The sequence below is a fragment of the Labrus mixtus genome, chromosome 24 (assembly GCF_963584025.1).
Source record: "Labrus mixtus chromosome 24, fLabMix1.1, whole genome shotgun sequence".
NCBI classification, from domain to species: Eukaryota; Metazoa; Chordata; class Actinopteri; order Labriformes; family Labridae; genus Labrus; species Labrus mixtus.
This window is the reverse complement of record NC_083635.1, coordinates 10,585,383-10,606,759: the sequence shown is the minus strand read 5'-3', so window position 1 is coordinate 10,606,759 and position 21,377 is coordinate 10,585,383. Positions and strand designations below refer to the sequence as shown.

At 44.2% G+C, this 21,377-nt stretch overlaps 3 protein-coding genes across 3 annotated transcripts; all 3 read left to right on the top strand.

The window, feature by feature from the left end:
• Positions 1-2,002: 2,002 nt before the first annotated feature.
• Positions 2,003-8,058, top strand: dusp27 (dual specificity phosphatase 27). The gene is made up of 6 exons (XM_061032267.1): positions 2,003-2,110; positions 2,888-3,025; positions 3,221-3,339; positions 4,554-4,785; positions 4,928-5,145; positions 5,246-8,058. The coding sequence occupies exons 2-6, from the start codon at positions 2,913-2,915 to the stop codon at positions 8,056-8,058; spliced, it is 3,495 nt and encodes a 1,164-aa protein (XP_060888250.1). The 5' UTR covers positions 2,003-2,110; positions 2,888-2,912.
• Positions 8,059-9,422: 1,364 nt separating this feature from the next.
• Positions 9,423-14,056, top strand: LOC132959346 (golgin subfamily A member 6-like protein 22). The gene is made up of 2 exons (XM_061032274.1): positions 9,423-12,238; positions 13,341-14,056. Exons 1-2 carry the CDS (start codon positions 10,261-10,263, stop codon positions 13,637-13,639), a joined length of 2,277 nt encoding a protein of 758 aa, XP_060888257.1. The 5' UTR covers positions 9,423-10,260; the 3' UTR covers positions 13,640-14,056.
• A 432-nt stretch (positions 14,057-14,488) lies between these two features.
• LOC132959351 (zinc finger protein 513) lies at positions 14,489-21,107 on the top strand. Its single transcript, XM_061032277.1, has 7 exons — positions 14,489-14,643; positions 14,935-15,142; positions 16,964-17,086; positions 17,184-17,318; positions 17,465-17,968; positions 18,715-18,908; positions 19,029-21,107. The coding sequence occupies exons 2-7, from the start codon at positions 15,103-15,105 to the stop codon at positions 19,635-19,637; spliced, it is 1,605 nt and encodes a 534-aa protein (XP_060888260.1). The 5' UTR covers positions 14,489-14,643; positions 14,935-15,102; the 3' UTR covers positions 19,638-21,107.
• Positions 21,108-21,377: the final 270 nt, after the last annotated feature.

The window sequence follows — 21,377 nt, the reverse complement described above, 5'->3', positions numbered from 1 at the left end:
CTGGATTAGTGAAGGGACTTTAATAATTATTATTATTATATTTAATCATGTATATTTAGTCATTTTTTCCTCGTAGGCCTAGCAGTAATAGGTATGCACCTTAAACGCTTGTTGCCACCTGCTATTAAACAAAAAGAAGAAGAAGCCCACAGGTGAAGGTGTAATTTCCGGTGATTTTTCTTAGCTATCTAACACTATTGTTTAATATTGTTACATAAATTTATTAGACTCACATTTACAGACATTCATATTTTGGTCGGCGTAATAATGTAATTTGTTAAATATATGCTAACACGCTAAGCTAAATGGTTATTAAACGTGGCGTGACGTCAGAGTAAAATCAATCAATCAATAAAACTTTATTTAAAAAGCACCTTTCATACAAAAATACTTTACAGCGATTTAAATTCGGCGAAATACCATAAAATAATGATATTAAAGATATGGTAACAAGAATTAAACCTTTACCTGCAGGTAAATAGCTATAATTATGTAAAATCTTAACAAATACAATAATAAAAAGATAAAGAATTAAAGGAAAATAAATAAATAATAACGAGGTATATAAAGAAAAACATTTAAAATAAAGATAATAATAAAGGTAAGACAAGACGTAATAATATGAGGTAAATAGTTACAACATGAAACACATTAAATTAGGGATGAGAGTCATTTACTAAAATATTCCATTAGATCAGAATAACAATGGATTTACATTAAAGTGTTTTTAAGAAGAGATCTAAAAGATGCAGCTGATGGTGGAGACTGATTTGCTTTGGCAGACTGTTCCTTGTGAGTTTTGATAAACAAGAAGACTGCTGTGTGTGTGTGTGTGTGTGTGTGTGTGTGTGTGTGTGTGTGTGTGTGTGTGTGTGTGTCTGTGATTGTGTGTGTGTATGTGTGTGTGTCTGTGACCGTGTGACTCAAATGAGCAGCATTCTGAGGTTATAAATAACCGACTTGATTGTCAGCTGACTTTAGATAAACAAACAGGCCTTGTTCAAGATCCCAAATCAGTGCAAAGTCATTCCTCTGAGGGAGAAAGATCAGCTCAGTCAAGTTGTTAGTACTTAAAATGAACATTTGGTTCTTGAAATCAAATGTATGTTTAGCTGTCACAATCTTTCAGGGAACCGTTTATTTACTTTATAACAGAACAAATACAGACTGACACAAACTGCTTTATTTATCCTCTTGGAGCTTTTTGTTGGCGGCAGCTTGTACACAAAGCACAATGAAATGTAAACCTCATGGACATGCTGGACGGATGTAAAAATCTAATAAATAAACTGAGGAACACAACGATCTATTTAAAACTAAACAAAGACCAGTCGTTGCTCCATAAAACATGCACAGATATATTCACTCACACCTCAGAATACGTAAAACAAACTCAGGTGAACTTTATTTTTCTGCCATGTTAAAGTTAATTTCGGCCTTTCAGCCTCGTTTAGATGTTGATGTTGACAGAAGGAGAGGAAAACAAAGTCAATAAATCAATAAACAATCAAAAGAAAGTTATAAACACAACGTTTATGTATTTATTTAAAATAGGGACGGTGCACATTAATGAACCTGAAGTTCTGTTTTCTGACATTTTTTAGACCAAATGTGTCCATAATGTCTCCGTGCAAAGAACTACAAAACCCCGTAAAACAAACATAGACTCTTTCCTTATTGTTTCTTTCTCAGGAGCCGTTTTTATACGCCAAGCAGCAACGATGAAGAGCTAAACACAGACGGAGGGAGTGAGAGGAATCAGATGGAGGGTAGAGTAGAAGGTCCTTGTACAGACAAATCTCACACATTGACATCAGAGGGATAAAGCAAGGAGATAAAGGACGACGACAGGAAAGTAAATGTGAACATAAAGAATAAAATCTGGGCAGAATTCTGCAGTAAAATGTGTAAATGTGCAGTATTACTGTAGTAAATGTACTCGGGTACCTGCGTCTGAGGTGTCGGGTGACGGGGCTGAGCAGGCCTGCAGGGGGGGACAAGGGGGGGAGGATTTGAGGGTGAGGGACTCTCTCTAACTTTAGTGTCAGTCCAGCCGACGTCAGCTTCAGACGACCTCCTTCAGTGAGTGACCGCGGCCGTCAGCAGCGAGGTAAGAACACACACACACACACACACACACACACAGAGGTGGTGTTTTCTGAAAAAAGGCAACATTTTCTATTTTTGAGCGTTTTCTCACTTCAGATGAGTGTGTCCGTGTGTGTGGTTGTTTAAAAAGCTGCGAGGCCTTTCAGTGACGCTGCTGCTCTCAGGCCTGACGTGCTCCCAGGCAGCTGTCGCTCCGCTTAAAATAGATCTGCTGGAAAGCCTCATATCACACACACACACACAGGGACACACATTATACACATAGATTCACAACAGCATCAGAGTTAAAAGCTTGTACATTTGTCACGTTTCTTATTTTAATACTTACTAATTTTTTTTCCTTCAATATGAGACAACAATATTGGTCTGTGATTCCTGTCACTTCAGATGGTGGATTTTTCTAATTCAGTATAAATTTGTAAAGTACAAAGGTTATTGTGTTTTAACGTACAGGTACGTTTCTCACAGAGTATCTGATTTCTGTCAGAGATAGTTCCTCATCTTTCTTTGCAGTGTCTCACTTTTCCAACATGTGCGTCATTTCTCTTACAATAGAGAAGCTTTGATAATATCAGCTCGTCTGAACTTGCTGAGACGAGGATTTTAAAGTCATAAATCAGAACATTACGTGTTGCAAATCGCCTTAAAAAATATATTTTATTGACTATTCAGGCAGTGATGTTTGATTAGGTCTGATCTTTTGACTTTAACACCTCATCGGGTAACAAGTGACAGAATCTGACTAATGTAACATGCAGTTCATTGTTTTTTCAATCAGTTGCAAGGTTGCCAGCTTGGTTGCCATGGCGTCGACCAATGAGAGCGAGGAGCGTGGTGATCAGGCGGTCCCTGATGGAGATGAGGAGGAGAGCGTCCAGGGAGTACAGTCCCGTTACCTCCGCTGTCCGTCGCCCAGGTAGGACTCACCTGACCCGGGAGGTTTATGTTTAATTATGGAGATATTAAGAAATAATAATAATAATATCTGTATTTATGAAGCACCTTTAAAAACACAAGTTTACAAACAAGCAAAAGCAAAATTAGAACAAACAGACGAACCAAAACAGCACCATAATGTGTTATTCTTCCTCCTACCTCCTCTCTGCGTCAGCTTCTCGATGACGTCGGAGTCCAGGTTCTCCATGATCTCGGGCTCCGACGCTGCGAGCATCTTCATGGAGCCCATCCACCTCTCGTCAGCCATCGCCGCCAAGAAGATCATCAACGAGGGTGAGACGAGAGCTGAGGTTGTTGGCTCTGAGTGTACTTAACCTGTGGCTTAACTGAATATAATAAGGGGTCATTGCATTAAGTTAAGTTCACTTTTACACGGCGCCATCTGTTAAAAGTTATGTTTTTAGGTCTTTATCAGTTAGTGCATGCGCCCCATGTACAGAGACCAAAGTCCTCGAGAGCCGGCGGCCCAGGTTTGAATCTCTCTTCTCATATTCCGACTCTATCCACTGTCCTATCTCTAAAAAAAAAGGCATTAAAAAGGTTTATTTCCGAGACAAATTAGGAACTATTTGCCCAGAGGGGAAGTCAAAAAGATTATAAATCTGTCACTTTTTATTTAGTTGCAAAAATCGCTCACTGCAGTTGTTGTCACTTTGGATTCTTCTCATGCTCAAATTATATGAACCACTGAAGTGTACGGGCTTCCTGCAGGACACAAAACATGCGCTAAAGTCTGGAGTCGTCGATTTTCATGATGAAACTGTTATACCTTCATGAAACCACTCGTTTGTTTTTGTTTCATTCTGATGTGAAGCAGGACATCCGCTGCGAGGCTTTACTCTCTCTCCTCCTCACGCAGCTCTGAGGAGATTTAGAAAAGATTGAGACTAGTGAAGCTTTAATTTCGTCCAGGACAGACGAGGACCGAGCTGAGACCGGTTCAGCGTGCACATAGATACCGCGAAGCTCGTCGTCTGTGATCGGAATATTGATTCCACATTCAACAAGTCCAATCTGGTCGAGTACTCTTTAATGGATGTGAGTCTATGTTGAATTTCCTCGGCTCATTACAGCCCGCAGAGACATGGAGTCGAGCTGATTGAGGAAATGAACTCATAGAAACCATCACAGAGACGCTCCTGTATCACATTTCTCCGCTGACATTACGTTACATTTAATCAGCCCGATGCTTCATCTGCAGGGAGGACGGCTGATTTAATAAAGAGCCCTGAAACCATAAAGCTCAGAAGTCTTTGAACTATCTTTGTGTATTCTGACGCAGTTTGTCCTTCAGGATGAAATTCAACAGTTTCCATTTCAGGAAACATCATCTTTACTGCCAAATCAGAGACTCTGGTCTGTTTATTATAATCACTGCATGTAAATATGCAAAGAAATAGACGGCACATGACAGAAAGAATAAAGCTGAGTGATTAAATGATGGATTTTACTTTTTCATTGTTGAAAATTATACCTTACCTTTTCAGAGCTGCCTCCTCGTGGCGTGCGCACAGAGTCCATCCCGGAGTCCATGTTGGAAACGCCCGAGCAGCTCATGGTGGAAGACCTCTACAACCGGGTCAGGGACATGATCGACGACCGCAGCCCCTACAACACCCCCTGTGTGCTGGACATCCAGAGGGCCATGGTGCAGGAACGCCTGGAGGCACCCATCAACCCCGTGGACGAGGTGTGGCCCAACATCTTCATCGCTGAGAAGTGAGTTATGAACTCTTAACAGAGATTTTCAGAGTGAGCAGAGCATCTTAATGAAAGCCCCTTCGATGCCCTGAGGAGGAAGAAATGTGTTATTTTTCTTAAATGAGTGAGTGAATGCTTTAAGGTCCTTCTTCTCTTTCAGATCTGTTGCAGTCAACAAAGCTCGTCTGAAGCGAATGGGCATCACACACATCCTGAACACGGCGCACGGCACCGGGGTCTACACGGGCGAGTCGTTCTACGACGGCATGAACATCCAGTACATGGGCATCGAGGTGGACGACTTCGCCGACGCCGACATCGCGGCGCACTTTCGACCCACTGCTGAGTTCTTGGATGAGGCTCTGCTGACGCACAAAGGTGAGAGATACATGACAAAGACATCAAGTGTGTCCTCCAGACTTCTTTTTCTTTTGTGTTGTTGAATAAATGTAATAATCTCTGTTTTGTCTTCTTGTAGGAAAAGTTCTCGTGGTCTCCATGATGGGCGTCAGTCGCTCCGCCGTCCTGGTGGCGTCCTACCTGATGATCTTCCAGCACATGACCATCATGGAGGCTCTGACCTCCATGAGGAAAAAACGCGCCATCAGCCCCAACGAAGGCTTCCTGAAGCAGCTGCGAGAGTTCAACGAGAACCTGATGGAGGAGCGCGACGACGATGACGACACGCTCAGCCAGTGCTCTGTGATCGACGCACGCGCCCGTGCCCGTATCTTTGGCGAGGGCGGGGATGGCGGGGATGACGACGACGACGACGATGACACGGATAAAGAGGAAGAGCAGAGTATGATCGAGGTGAAGGCGCACTCCATCATGATGGAAGAGGAGGGGGATGCAGAGAGTGTGATGAGCAGCGTCGCGTCATCTGCTGCCGCTGCGGCGCTCCGGAGCGGAATGATCGGAGCTCAGAATGGATTGGACAAACGCGCGTTGGTTCAAGAAAACACCGTGCTTCCCGAGAAGGAGGGTGGAGAGGACGGAGACGACGAAGACGGCGTCGACAGCATGATCCGCGAGTGGCAGCGGAGAAATGAGAAATATCAGAGCGACGACTGGTGGGAGGCACAGCTGAACAGCGACGGCGAGGACGTGGACTCTGTCGCCACGGGCCGACCGGAGAAGGCGAAGGAAGGTGTAGACGCCGATGTGGAGAGTGTCACCAGTGAGGACGTCCGCGCTGTGAAAGAGAGGTTGAAGCGGCGCATCAGACGTCCACCTTCAGACACGATGTCCACCTCCAGCTGCACCAGTTACTCTGATCTCTGGAAACAGCGGTTGAAGGAAATCGAGGAACAAGCTGCAGCTCGTTACCGCAAGAAAGAGGAAGACCAAGACAGCGAGAGCAGCACGACAGAAGGCGGAGAAGGAGGAAAGAAGAAAATCAATGATGAAGTGGACAGCATCCTCTCCGACACCAGCTCTATGTACAACTTCTGTCAGAAGAACAAGGAGAAGATGACGCCTTTGGAGCGCTGGCGCGTCAAGAGGATCCAGTTTGGCTGGAACAAAAAGGATCGGGAAGATGGAGAGAAAAGTTCTATCGGAGACGGAGAGAAAGGTGACGGTGAGGGAGAAGCTAAGACGCCGGCTTTCGAGGATGTGAACCTGACAGCGTATCAGTCGTGGAAGCTGAGGCAGCAGAAGCGGTACGGCGAGGAGAACACAGAGGAGATTTTGGAGCTGAGTCGGGGTGAGGACTCTGCGACGGCCAAACGGAGACAAAGGCGGGAGGAGCTCCTGGAGCGCTCAAAGAAAACTCTAGAGGAGAGTCAGTCCCTGTGTGGCTGGGAGACCGAGAGCTGCGTCAGCGGAGGGACGATCCCTCTGTCCGCCTTCTGGGCTGGAGCCGGAGTCACAGGCCCGCCAAGCGTCGCCAACGATGACAACATGTCCATGCTCAGCGGCAGATCATCCGTCATATCTTCAGTTTCGCAGGCTCGCAGCACGAGATCTGCTCAATCTGCTTTTCAAGTTAATCCCATGCCACCAGTTCCTCCCATGGTCCCAGTTCCTACAGTCCAAGGCCCTGGAGGAGAACCGATGGTCAATCTGTCCAGCATCCAAAACTGGATCGCCAACGTCGTCTCTGAAACCATCAAACAGAAGCAAAGCGAGATGAGTCTCCCTCCTCCTTCACGTGCCGGATCAGAGCTGAGCTTTGGGGGTGCAGGAAGTCTGATTTCAGGCCGCGGCGTGGATGACGACAAAGTGTCCTTGTTGAGCGGTGCTTCCTACTCCAGCGCTCTGTCACAGGGGCGAGGCAGAGCGGCGTCCGTCCTCTCAGGTGGCGGGTCCAGCAACATCTCGGGTCTCAGTGGAAGAGGCTCCGCTCTGGGATCCACACTGGGTTCCAGTCTGGGTTCCAAGAAGAACAAAATCACCACCACCAGCGTCCCCCTGTTCAGCCTCTTCCAAGACCAGGTGGACATGGGCAAACTGGACGCCATGGACAAGGAGATAAAGTCCGAGATGAGGGGCAAGATGGCGACCTACGAGAAGAAGAAGATCCTGGAGGATAACAAGCGCAGCACCCTGTACAAGAAAAAGAAACCAAAGGAGGACGAAGACGAGGTGGAGGAGAGGAAGAAGAGAGAGGAGGAGTTTCTGGAAGAGACGAAGAAAAAGGAGAAACCTGCGAGGAGCTACGGCCTCTCCGGGTGCCTGAATCTGAAACCAGCGCTGGAGAAAGATAAGGACACGAGCATCGACGACTGGCTGAAGAGCGTCAGACCTCCTCCAAAGACGCTGGCCTCTGGATCAGGAGCTGGTCCGTCAGAGGATCCATACGACGATCTGGACGCCTCCGCCTCTGAATTTGACTTTTCGAGCCGCAGAGCCTCATATGCCGTCGATGAAGAAGACGAGGAGACTCACAGAGTCGCCTCCAGATACAGATCAAGGTTACATGAGGATCTATCAAACGAGGGAACAGAATATTCCTGCAACGGGATCACCCAGTCCCACAGCTACAGCCGGGCGGGGAGGTCGCGCGGCGCCTACGATGAGACCGACGAGGGTACAGAGAGCTACGGCGACCTCTCCACGAGGAGGACGTTTACTCATCACTCGCGATATGAAAGCAGTGAGACAGAAGGGAGGAGGAGCAGGAGGGAGGAGGCTGACAACGACGAGGAGGATGACATTGCTACCTTCATCGCCCAAACCAGACAGCGGGTCAGGGCGCGGGCCGCTGCCGAGGCCGAAGACGACGAGGTGCTCGCTGCCTGGAGGGCGCAGCAGGAGGCCAAAGCACAAAGTAGAAGTGAATCATAGAAGATGTTTTATTGATGTTTTAAAAGATAAGTGTAAAACTCTGTGATTGGCTCTTTATATCAGAGTGTGTTTGTTCCCAGAAAGGTCAACATTTTTAATTATTTGAGAATCACTTTGCAAAACACGTCGAATCTCCTGGAAACAACGTCGCTGTGGTGGACGAAGGACTTGTTTTTAAAGACGGTGGTTTCTGTTTTTGGAAAAGAGCGAGTTTTATTTGCAGTGAGAAGAAGAAGAAGCACTTTGCCTTTTCATCATGAATCCAAATATTACAAAGAGCTAAATTAGAACGACTTATTCAAACGTTGTTTATTCATATATTCATATTTTTGTTGGACTGATGAATGAAAAGCGATTGTTAATAACTTTAGTGAATATTTTCAGTTGTCTCTAGGAAAGCTGATCACATCCCGCTGTGCTGTAACTTTATTTCATTATTGCCACTATGACATAGATTAAACCACTCCGCAGGTTTTTTATCAAACAGAGGATTTACAAAGACTGACATCATTGGGTTATCTCTTACAATATGAAAACATGAGGCTGGGCGATGGTGCATGGGTTAGGTTCCTGGTTCAAATCCCCGCCGAAAAGTGTGGGGTTTGCATATTCTCCCTGTGCATGTGTGGGTTCTCTCCGGCTTCCTCCCACAGTCCAAAGACATGCTCGTTAGGTTAACTGCTGACTCTAAATTGTCCGTAGGTGTGAATGTGAGTGTGTCTGGTTGTCTGTCTCTATATGTCAGCTCTGTGATTGACAGGTGACCAGTCCAGGGTGTAACCCCGCCTCTCGCCCAATGACAGCTGGGATCAGCTCCAGACAGGAAGTGGTGTATAGATAACGGATGCATGGGTTGAGTATGAAAATAGGCCCAAAAAAAAGTATTTAATATTTTTTATAGCAGAAGAAAATCTCTTTTTCATCTTGTAGAAAATTCACATGGATAATAAAAGACAATAAATATTCATAGATTTGTCTTTCTTTGTCTTTTATTTTCATGTTTTTTAGGAGGAAGTGTTTGTCAATTCACTCAACACTGAAACAAATGCAAGTAGCTGTTATTATGAGGTTATACTGCCATCTAGTGGACACTGTGAGTAGTAGCAGCTTGAAGTGTTCAGTAAAGGGTCAGGGTTTGTTTTAGACAGATAATGAATAACTGACCGCTGGAGAAACAGAACTTAAACATGATGTCAGAATCCAAAATATGCAGAAAAGTTTTTGTAAACTTGTTTAATCTCCCTCACAGTTATCCCTCTAAACTGAGAAGACTGTAGCTGTGTCGTATACAGTGATGACGTTAAACGTGACATAATGCAGACACATGTGAGACTTAAACACCCATTACAGCTTATCATAAAGCTCATGGGAATGTTGATCTGACGCTCTTACATCTACACACGGCCAGAGAAAAAGGTTTACAGTGAAGTCATAATCCCCCTTTTTTTTAAAGAGGTTTTTACTTAAACAAGAAGAATCTGTGTGCAGAACCTGTCTTCGAAATGATTACAGATTCTAAAGTAAGAAGGAAAAACACTTTCCGACGTCACCTCGATGCCTTAAAGGGGTCACTTTGTGCATGTGCTCGGTTTTTAAGTTGTAAAACTTACATAAATGGTTCCTTTGTTTGAGGAGAACGATGCAAACTTTTGTAGTTTTTGCAGAAATGTCACTTTTCAGCATCGTTTTCGGTGTGCAAAATTGGTACGTTTGATGCTCGAACATGCAGAAGAAGTACTCAAGAGTGTGGAAATAAATCTTAATAAGGTAAAAGAACAAGAGGATTAACATCAAAATATGTTTAAAGTCTCAAAAGGAAAGACATTGATATGCAGAAAGGTCCACTTCAGAATAATAGTGCAGTAAGTGATGCATAAATTAACTTTCTTTATTGCTCATTAGGAAATCTGCAGAGTAAGCAAACACAACAAGGAGGTGAAGGAAGTGCATGGACTCAAAGTTTAAAAGATGTATGAATACCTCAAGATTGTGCTCACTCAGAGACTTTAAAGTTTATTATGGTGATAATATTTCTTTATTTTTGTCTTTGTGATGTCCTTTAATTTCATATCTGGAGTTTTTTTCCATCACTTAAAGTATAAAAGTACTCTTGATGGTTATTTAAATTCATATAAGAAGACTGCGTGTCATGGAAAATGAGAAAAAACAGCTGAAAGATTAAAGTATTACCCGAGACTGTAAATGTGGCCCCCAGGTCTCGGACTGTGGACTGAGAAATTAGTGTTGCTGCCTTTCTGCCAATCAGCATTAATTTTAAATCCCACAGAGTCTGAATGCTTTCATAACTTGGACGAGCAGTTTGAACCTTTCCTCGCTTTGAGCTGCAGGTTTTCTTTCATCATGGCGAGCTGGTGGAGCTCCGAGGGTGTGGACCTGGAGGAGGACTCGATCGTGTCGCGGGTGATCCAGGCAGTCGGCCTGTTTGGGGATATTCTGACGTTAGAGGACACTATGGAGCCTTTTCTGTCTGACATTGAGAGAGGGGACAAGGCTGAAGAGAAAGGAACAGGTGGACGGGAAGAAGAAGAAATGTTAAAGGACAAGGAAGAGCAGGAGGTTCAAAATGATCACAATAAAGATGACGGTGGAAAGGAGAGTGAAGAAGAAAATTTGCAGAGGGGAGAAAACCTGAAAGAAGTGGAAAAAGAAAGCAAACATGATGGAAATATTAAAAAGGAGGAAGAAAAGCAGGAAAAGCAAAAAGAAGAGAAGGAAAACCAAACAAAAAAGGTGTTGCTGAAGGACACTGAGGGAGAGAAGGAAGGAAATATGGTGAAAGAGGAAGCAGACAGAAGTGTGGAGACAGAATCAAAGACTGAAAAACAGGAGGAGGAAGAAACAGAGGTCGAGGAAAAGGTTGAGATGCAAGAGCAGGTGCAAGAAAATGAGGAGGAGGCAACCATAGATGAAAGGCAGGATGGGGTGCAGATTTCAAGAGAAAGGATGGAGGAGGACGAAGGCGTGGGTAGGATAAAAGAGGAAGAACCAGAGAGGGAGGAAGAAAGACAGGATGAGGAGGAGGATTGGGAGCAAATCAAGGGAAAGGACGTTTTGGAAACGGAGATGAGAAAAGAAGCAGCAAGGAAAGAAAAGGAGGAAGAAGATGAGAAGAACAAAGTGGAGGAGTGTGAGGTGGGAGCAGAAGATGAAGAGAAAGAGCCAAAGAATCAGGAGGAAGGGGAGGCGATTAAGAATGGAAGAGAAGACGAAAATGTAGAGAAAGAGAAGAGCCGTGATGAAGAAGAGGTTGAGGAAAGAGGGGAGACGGAGGAAGAAGTTGATGAAGACAGGAAAGAAAAGAGAGGGGAAACAGAGGAAGAGAAAGATGAACAAGAACAAAAACAGGTGGATGAAAAAGGAAACAAGGAGTTGGCGGAAGTAAAACAAGAACAACAGGTTGTTGGAAAAGAAGCAGAGGTTGACAAACCAGCGATAAGAAAGGTGGAGAGAGAAGAGCAAGCACGAAGGATTGATGTGAAAGAGGAAAAGATGGAAGAGAGGGTTGAGATGGTGGTGAAGAAAGAGAGGGAGGAGGAAGAACAACAGAAGGATGGAGAAGAAGAAAAGATGGAGGTGGAGGAAAATGTTGTAATGATGGTTGAGGAGGAAATGATGGAGGGGGAGGAAGAAAAGGAGGTGGAGAGAGAACATAAAGAAGAAGAGATAACTGGAGAAGAGGAGCAAGAGCCTGTCGCTGTAAGAGAAGAAGAAATGCAGGCTTTGGTAAACAGAGAAGAAAATGCAGAAGAAGAAGAATCACATGATGAGACAGAATCCCAGAAATCCTCCCCTTCATCACCTCCCCAGACCTCTGCAGACACTCTGAGGGCTAATGGAGCAGAAACAGGAGGTGGAGCTCACAGAGACGACTCAGGCGCTGCCAAAAACCACAACGGGGACGTTTCCCCCGCCTCGGTGAGCGGGGACAAAGAGGAGCAGGGAGCTCCAACACAAACTGTTTCTCCGACAGACATCATCGTGCCTCCTCTCCACGGCACTCTGAACCTGAGATACCTCACAGACGAGGAGATCCAGAGTCTGGAGGAGCGATTCTTAACGCTGTCAGTGACATCACTTCCTGCTCCAGGTGATCTTGTTGAAGTGGCAGAGGAAGCAGGGGACGAGGACACCTGGGAGATCATACCTGATCTACACACAGGTAACCACCATCAACACTCTCTGCTAAAGACTGTTTTAAATCAAATGCCAGTGCTTTAAAAACGACACCGGTTTGGTGAGAATCCATCAAACATTGAGCCAGAAACTCCTGCACACAAACACATTGGCAACTATGTTTGTGCAATTCAGACAGTGAGCAGGAGTTTACTTGTGGTTTCTGATAACTGAAAACAAGAAATTATCCGATATTTGGTTACCCTGGTATTGAAACATGTATTAATTTAGACAAATCCTAACTAGTATATCTAAAATTCTGGTATTTTGACTACCTTACTCTCCTGCCTCAGCTGATTTTATGTAGTTTTTTTTTACGTTGCATTAATATAAGACTACAAAAACACTGGAGATGATGCTTAAAGGTCACTTCACCATGTTTCTCTAACACTAACACGGGTCCCTAGTCTGTCTACAAACCCCCCAATGATGAGAAAAGTCCATCCTCTCTGTCTTTTGCCTGCTCCACTTTTCAGAAAATGTGTGCTCAAACAGGCCGTTTGGAGATTTTCCCTTCTTGACATCACAAAGGGCAGTAGCCCCTCCCCCAGGTGGGTGACACTCCCACAGCTAGGTGTTTGTTCTGCCCTCTGAGTCTGCCTTCTCACCGTAAACAATAGGACATGGAGCGAGAAAGCCCGAGACATCCAAGCCCTTCCAGAGAGGGGGCGTGGTCAGACACAGCTCATTTACATATTTAAAGGTACAGACACGTATGTTAACATCCATTAAAGACATTTAAATCCATGACAGGATGCACATGTCAGATATCTGCCTTCCTGCTTTGGCTTCCTGTTGTTCAAAAACCTAAACTTTTTGTTGTTGTACGTGTTCTGACTTTGTTCTGTTTTACAGTGTAGAGAGGATCTTACATAACTGCAGCTTTGATTGGCTGCAGCACAATTACTCTCAGTTCAGATTCAGGCCGCAGTGAATTCGTCCATCAAAAATCCAATTAAAATTCCTCAAAGATAAAACCCCCTGAAATACCAAAAGCAAATGATAATTAAAAACACTCCCCGGAGCTAATAAAACAGAAAAGTATTCTAATTAAAGAGAACAGTCACATTTAATATTTTCACATCCAGATCTGCAGGCCTTGGATTACAGCTGGACGATGTCGATGGAAGCAGGAGGACCAGAAAGCAACGAGCTCAGTCCAGCTCCAAACTCCGCCAGCTCAGGAGACACTGTGATGGAAGTGAAGGAGGAAAACGGAGACAAAGATGAAGGAGGTAAAAACTCGAAGCAGAACTCAGGGGCGGGTGCAGCGGACGAAAAGAAGAACGGTCAGCCGTCAAAGTACAAAACTGTCTCCTACAGGAGGATCCGCAGAGGAAACACCCGACAGAGGATCGACGAGTTTGAGGCCATGATGGACTCGTGATCAGACGCTTTAAATATTGTCGTCATATTGTGTTCAGTTGATCCGGTAGCTGTTTGTAATCCTTTTGTAGCAGATGATTATCCTTAGTGGTGAAATAAATAGAAAATTAGAGGATCCAGTATAAAGCCTTGTGGTACACCATATGCAATGCCTATACTGAGTTATAAAAACATTACTGTCTGAAGCCAGGGGTTTTTTGTTGTTAAGGTATTCTTGATCTTTAAATCACCTCTATCTTGATAGCTGGACCTTGTTCATATTTTTGTGGGGCCATTTTTCAGAGGCAAACACATCTTTTTAGTAAATTAAATATATATGAAATAAAGTGCTATGTTTTTGTAGTTAATGTAAATGTCATGCTCTTATAATCACTTGTGTTATATTTTTCAATGAATTTGAATATATTAAACATGCTAACAGAACATTATTATTCTATTGTGTATGTTATTTTTAGAAGAGCTTTTACTAACTTACTTTGCTCTTATTTATAATTTTATAATCTTGTATTATATTCTTCATATACTGTTGAAATAAATTTGTATTATTCTATTTAATTTATGACATTAATTTATATAATCATATAATATCGTTGAAAATATTTTAATAACAACTTTCCTTTTCAGACATTATTTCAAGAAAAGAAATCTAACCATAACACACGATCACAGACTGTAAATATACATACAACTTACAATAAGAGTATTTAATAATTATCAAATACGGGCAAAGTTACCAGCAACAACATAAACAACATTTTAGTAAATCTAAGTAAGTCATTTTTTAATGTACATCTTTGTTTATAACCGCCTGAAAACGGACATGTACTTTTATGGGGAAAAAGTACTACATATCCCATAATCCTTTTCTCCTGTCACTGACGTCACACAGAGCCCGGACCCGGCGTACCCCTGCCAGAAGCGGTGTGCGTTTGGCAACAAAAGACTCGTTTTTAAACAGTTAACAAAAATCTGTCGACGACATCCTTTTGGGGGACTTTATCAAAGGTAGGTTTACCGACGACATGGCACCAGGAAATGTAGATTTTATTCAAAGTTTGCCCCTCAAACGGCTCAACTTTGTAATGTTGAAGTTGACTAGCTAGCTAGGTTGCTAACAAGATGGCGTCTTCTATTTACTGCGAAACAATAACAAAGAATGACTCACGACATTTATTTGAAAGAAACAGGTGTTTTTTGTGTTATAATAGTGACACTGCCTTTGAAAACTGCCTATGTTTGTTTTTAATTCGTTGAGTTTATAAAATGTTTTAGTTGAAGTGTTGTTGTTGTTGCTAGGGATGACACTGCCGCGGTTAGTGTCCGTTGGAGGAAGAGGAAGAGGAAGGAGGTGATGATGATGACATGCAGTTAGCTGGCTGGCTGACGGACAGTCGGACAAGAGCCCGCTGAGTGTGCGGTGTCACCCCACAACCAGAGCAGGATCTGGGACCAGGAGAGGCGAAGATGCCGCGTAGAAAACAATCCAACCCCCAGCCGGTGAAATGTGAGTTTGCATGCTCTCTTACAGCTGTTTTTGCTTCTATAATGTGTCAGTATTTCACTTTATTACCCTTCAATTATTATCAAAGTTGGAGTAAGTGGCTGTGCCTTCTTAACCCATGTTAAATCCACTTTAATATACCATTTTTCTTAAAGTTAAGCCAAGGAAACATCCACATCAAACGCTGCCTAACTGGTCTAACATATTTACATTACAAGGCTAGGTCCCTTCCTCATTGTCTGTCAGAGAGGAAGGCTGCTGGAGACATGTTTGTGTGTGTTATCTCATCCTGAATGTTCTGGCTCAGTTGGACTCCTCACGTCCTCTCTTCCTCTCCCCCTGCTTCCTCCTGACCTCCCTCTGCTGCTCCCTCCTCTTCCTCCCGTCAGTCTTCCTCTCTTTCTTTCACTGCTTCCTGTTTGACTTCACTCTCTTTCCCTCTTAGTTTTTTTTTTTTTTAAGATTTATTTTTGGGCTTTTTGTGTATTTAATGGAGAGATAGGACAGTGGATAGAGTCGGAAACCAGGGAGAGAGAGTGGGGAACGACAGCCTCAATGCATGGGGCGCGCGCCCTAACCATTGCGCCACCAGCACGCCCCCTCTTTCCCTCTTAGTTGACCTGTGTGCCCTCTCTTCACCGTTGTCTCAGTTAGTTTATAAAGGTCTGTCTGTGCTGAGGCTGCCTCTCATGGTGTTTCCCCTGACAGTTTTTTCCACACGCGCAAGCTACTTATTTGTTATTGAGTGCATCAAAAATACATTGGACATCTTTTAAATTAAGTAATCCCCTGATTATTTGGCTTGTAGTCATCATCACTTGTAGCCCTATTTCAGTTGACCTATTGCTTATTCTTGATTAATTGTTGCTTTGAGTTGCTTTTGTAGGACCAACAATCCAAAAATCAAAACATTTTAGTGTACTTAATAAAGTCTTTGTGTTAGAAAAGAGCAGCAGGACACGGGAGAAAAAGTCAAAACCATGTCCTCATCAACTCTTTCTCTCCTCTTCCTGTTCCTGACGCTCTCAGCCTCATTCCTCTCCATGACTGTTCCTCCTCTTCCTCCCCTCACTTATCTCATCCCCACTGACTTCCTTTGCTTGTCTCCTTTCCTCCCTCCCTTCCTACAGGCCGACTTTTTTTCCCTTGTTCATCTTTTCCTTTTACTGAACACAGTTATCTCTCCACCTTCTCCGTCTTCTAAACTTGTTTTTTTGTCTCAAACGAGCCGAATACCTGTCACATATATTTCCAGGTTCATAGGAAGCACAGCTCCTGTCACTTTCTTAATCAACGATAATTTAAATGCAAGTTGCTTTAACTTGTGTCTAAAAAGACAAACTTAAATTATTAAACCCTAAATAAACATTTGTGGGATTTTGTAACAACTTGCAGCACAGCTGTGTCTCTCATAGAGAATTCAAAGCTTCTTTTTCCTTTTAAGGAAATGAAAGTGTGACGTGTGAAGCAGTTGCATGTGTGTCCAAAAGTTTACAAAAAAAAGGAGACGACACGTTCAGTGTTTGTCATGAGCGGTCTGATTGAGTAAAGTTATCTTTTCAATGCAGCGCATTCCCAGAGGTCTGAGGAAGTGGGCTGAAACAAGAAAACACAAAAATCAAATCCTGCAAGACTACAAACAAACAGTAAACTGAAATATGTAAATGAAAAGGATTAATAAAATCAAGGGATTTGCAATAATAATATTATAAATAGTTGTGCAAAATACTTTAAATTAAGGCCACAGATGACGTGCTGCCTTTCATAAAAGCAAAGGCTGTTGCTTTTTTTTTTAAATGCTTATTTGTGTTTGTGTGTGTTCAGTGGATTCAGAGGACGGGGCGTTGGTGTGTGACCCCAGCTGTCTGGTCCTGGAGAGCGACTTCCTGCTGAGCGGAGAGCTGGAGTTTGGAGACTCTGAGATCATGGGGCTGGAGAGAGAGACGGGTCAGTAACACACACACACACACACACGTTGAACATTAGGCAGGCGATAAACAGATACAAAACCTTTAATCTGATAAAAGTTTTCTCTGTTCTTCAGGTATGACAGTGTTTTCTCTGGGCGTCGAGGACGACCCCTCAGCACCCACAGACTCCGCCTTCCCCCCTTTCCTTTCCTGTAAAGGTTGTGGTCAGCTCCTGGAAGACACGCCTCTGGGTGCAGGTTTAGATCTCGGTAAATGTTGTGAACATAAAGAAAAACATAGAGGGTGGAGTTTTGTTCTTTGTGACCTTTTCTAGGTTTCCATGCAGTTCATAGTTTAAATATTCCTGCTCTGTTGTCTTCTGTTTTTATATAAAGTTTGGTTTATTTCATTGCAGGTGTGGGCCTTGACCTGGGGGCGGAGCTTTATTGTCTGACCTGTGAGGAAGGCCTCCAGCATGAAGCCCTGATGGACTCCTCTCAGGTGGAGGGCTTAAACCTAGCGGACGGATCCATCAGCGAGGCCTCCGACAGGAAGAGAAGCGTAGGTGAGACAGGTGAAGATGGTGATGTCACTCCTAAACTGTTCTCGTGCTCGCTGTGCGCCTTCACCTCCCGCTACTCCAACCATCTGAAGCGCCACATGAGGACCCACGACGGCCAGAAGCCGTACTGTTGCCCCGTCTGCCCCTACGCCTCGGCCCAGCTCGTCAACCTGCAGCGCCACGCCCGCACACACACCGGGGAGAAACCGTACGGCTGTCACCAGTGCAGCTACGCCTGCAGCTCCTTGGGAAACCTGCGCAGACACCAACGCATGCACACGCAGGAGAGACCGCAGAGGAGGGAGAAGGAGAAGAGGCGAGGGAGGCGGAAAAAGAAGAACTCTGAAACAGAAGATGGTAAGACACAAACGCACGCACAGCTATTGTTTATAAAGAGCGAGCATTCACTGCAGGAAGTAAGCTTAAAAACATTTTCAAAAATGAAAATGGGGTAACTTGAAGTCAAGAAAATGATCTGCGTATAAAAGATTAAAAATTGTACAAACATCTACTGTCACAGATTTCTTAAACCCGTACAAAATGCTTCCAGTAACGGTGTAAGAAGAAGGATAACAACAAGATCCACAAAATAATGGATGCAGAAGTATAAATAAAACTATCCCTGGTACAGAATGAAAACACGTTTGATCTGGAGTCTTTTGTTCTGCATGAAGTGAGTGCTGAAGGGGAACATTTTATATTTAGATGCACTGAGCAGAAAGAGGAACAAACAAGCCAAAACTGAAAAACTTAGAAAAAATGAGGAAGAGAAATTCTCTCTGGTTGGGTGCTGACAGATCAAAGATAACTTCTGGTGAATTCAGCTTCGTTAGAAGGACATTTTTTAAATATAAAATATTTACAGTTTAGAGGAACGCTCTTTAATATAACCGTGGAATAACGGTAACATTTATTTACAAGGTGTCAGTAGGGACGTGAACCACAGAGAGAATGAGGGATTTTGTTATAAAGGAGGAGGAGTATAGATCGAAGTAAACGAGGAAGTTTGAAATTAAGGATTAAATTCTTAGTAAAAGTGTTGGATTTCTATGACTCAGATGTGCATATTTTAGTGTTTATTTTTCTCTGTTTCCTTCATGCAGTGGTTTCAGACCTGACCCTGAGAGTGTCCCAGGATGCAGGATTCCTCCAGACGTTGGGCGGCCTCGGCTCCCCCTCCGCCCCGCTCCCCGTCCTCCTCTTCCCCCTGTGCTGCCGGCTGTGTGGCCTCACCCTGGAGGAAGCCGACCTGGATGGAGACAAGGCAGAGGGAGAGGGGGAGGGCGATGGGGGACAGGTATGTCTCAGTAAACCCGAGTCCTCTCAGATCTTTTGTTTCAAGCAGCTGGAGAGTCAGGGATGCAGTTTAATCGAGGTTTTAGTCGCGGGGGTCACATTTTGATTTTGTCCTCCTCAGGTGTGTCGTCGCTGCTCATTGGACCTGCTGTCTAAAGAGGGATCAGAGCCCCCCTGCAGCCCATCGATGCCTCGGGGGTCAAGACGAGGTCAGCGTGGCTCAAAGCTGTACCGCTGCCCTCTCTGCCCCTTCCTGTCCCACTACCCCAACCACCTGGCCCGCCACGCCCACATCCACTCCGAGGAGAAGCCCCACCGCTGCCCACACTGCCCCTACACGTCCTCTCACCTCGACAACCTCAAACGTCACCTGCGTGTGCACACGGGCGAGAAGCCCTACCAGTGCCCGTCCTGCAGCTACGCCTGCGGGAACCTCGCCAACCTGCGGCGACACGAGCGCATCCACTCGGGCGCCAAGCCGTTCCACTGTGGCGTCTGCGGCTACTCCTGCAACCAGAGCATGAACCTGAAGAGGCACATGCTGCGGCACACGGGGGAGAAGCCATACGCCTGCGCCGAGTGCGACTACACCACGGGCCACTGGGACAACTACAAACGCCACCAGAGGAAACACGGACACAACACGGACAGCTGGGACAAACACGCACCTATCAACGGCCTCAGCTGGGACACAGACACTCAGGAGAGCAGGGAGCAGGAGCACAGCTAGATAGATTGTGTGTGTGTGTGTGTGTGTGAGTGAGAGTGTGTGTGAGTGTGTTGTATACACTGGTGAACCTTCAGCTCAGGCTGGAGATAAACTCAGGTGCCTTCGACAGACTGAACGACTGTAACTGCACTGACTTCATGGACGAGCATTAATAACTTTTTCTCTGGTTGATGCTCTCCACTGACTGAACCTGATCGTTGAAATGTTTATTTTTCTTCTTCAGATAATCTATTTTTTGTAGATGTGTGTGGATTTATTTCACAACAGCAGGCTGGATCATGGTCTTTAGGTTGATTTAATGATGAAAAAACATGAAGTTTAAGGACCTTTACTTTAGGAAAGAAGGCTGCTAAGATTTTAATCTTTGTTATTCAGATCAAGTAATAGTTTATTTCAACTTGAAGAGTCTTAATCTGCCTCTTTACCTCTCAGACTTCAATAATTCAGGGAAGAATAGATAGTCACAGAAAGACTCGCGACGCAGTTTTCCACCCGACATTAAGAAACCTGGTGATTCATTTGGTATTTATTTAGTTTAGTTTGCTTTAAAAGTTCAGCAGGAATGAAATCTTGTTTTTTAATGTAGTATGAGATGAAGCAGACGTGGATTAAATCCAGCTCTGCCTCAGTAAAAGTCAAAGTCTATACTGTGAATTTCTGTGTTGTAGAAACATGAGGGAATAAACGAAGCTGGCTGCTGAAAATGTGAATGTGTAAAAAAAAAAAAGAGACCAAGGCATACCCGAGACCAGCGTGCTCCGAGACCGGGTCAATGAATATCAATGAATATCTATGAAAAATCATCATCTTGTGTTTAAGGGGTGTGTCACTAATTTAGACTGTAACACCTGGAAGGTTGCGGTCGTAACTGACAGTAATGACGTGAGAAAAGAGCCTATCAGTGGTGGTGGTCTTGACCGGTCTTGATTTAAAGTCTGGAGTCCTCCCTGTCCGAGAAAATACTGAATAGAAAAGCTTGCTGTTCCAAGATGAGACCAAGACTTTGAAGAAGTGGTCTCTAGACCGAGACCGATCTCGAGTACTACAACACTAGCCACAGTTACTCGCAGATGTGGCCTTTATGTTTTTATAAATTATGGTTTGTGTTCAACAAGCAATAACTCTGAAAATGTTGAAAACTTTTTGATGCAATTCAGCTGGAACTTCACCGATCCAACACCAAATTGTTAATTCAAGCAAGTCTTGATTTCTGCCCCACAATTAAGAAGGTTAAAGGTTTAAATTAGCCTAGCTTAACATTAAGACTGGAATCTGGGGGCAGCTAGTCTGGCTCTCTCCAAAAACACCCAAAGGCCCCACTTAATCCCTCTAGTGTGTGTGATTGTGTTTTTGTTGTTGCACACAGAGAAACTAAACAAGTGAAAAGGTGGCGTCGCCGTTGTGAGGCTGCCAGGTTTGTTGTCCGCAGTGCCTTCATATCTACAATAAAAGAAGTCTGACTGAAGTGAAGCTGCTTCCTCTTTCATGCTCTCTCTTTAGGAAACACCTGCTCCACACGCCCAGAGGCGGAGATGCAAGGACGCTGATGGACGCCACGGTGCTGCTCACTGAAACATGTCATGTTCAAAATCTGGAGAAAAGTCGACCCCAAAAAAAGAAAGAAAAACCCCCCCACAAAAAACACACCTGAAGTGAAGCTAAGACACACAACAAAAACATTATAACATCAGAAATCAGTCTTTAGAGTTTGACAGTGACGATGGCGAGATGGAGGGAGTG

Excerpts from the sequence above, each read along its gene's own strand:
- LOC132959346 (XM_061032274.1), top strand. The coding sequence starts at position 10,261 with ATGTGGCCCCCAGGTCTCGGACTGTGGACTGAGAAATTAGTGTTGCTG. Across the intron at positions 12,239-13,340 it reads CATACCTGATCTACACACAG|ATCTGCAGGCCTTGGATTAC; the intron begins GTAACCACCATC and ends TTTCACATCCAG.
- LOC132959351 (XM_061032277.1), top strand. The coding sequence starts at position 15,103 with ATGCCGCGTAGAAAACAATCCAACCCCCAGCCGGTGAAAT. Across the intron at positions 15,143-16,963 it reads CAACCCCCAGCCGGTGAAAT|TGGATTCAGAGGACGGGGCG; the intron begins GTGAGTTTGCAT and ends GTGTGTGTTCAG. Across the intron at positions 18,909-19,028 it reads GGGAGGGCGATGGGGGACAG|GTGTGTCGTCGCTGCTCATT; the intron begins GTATGTCTCAGT and ends TGTCCTCCTCAG.
- dusp27 (XM_061032267.1), top strand. The coding sequence starts at position 2,913 with ATGGCGTCGACCAATGAGAGCGAGGAGCGTGGTGATCAGGCGGTCCCT. Across the intron at positions 3,340-4,553 it reads CAAGAAGATCATCAACGAGG|AGCTGCCTCCTCGTGGCGTG; the intron begins GTGAGACGAGAG and ends TTACCTTTTCAG. Across the intron at positions 5,146-5,245 it reads GGCTCTGCTGACGCACAAAG|GAAAAGTTCTCGTGGTCTCC; the intron begins GTGAGAGATACA and ends GTCTTCTTGTAG.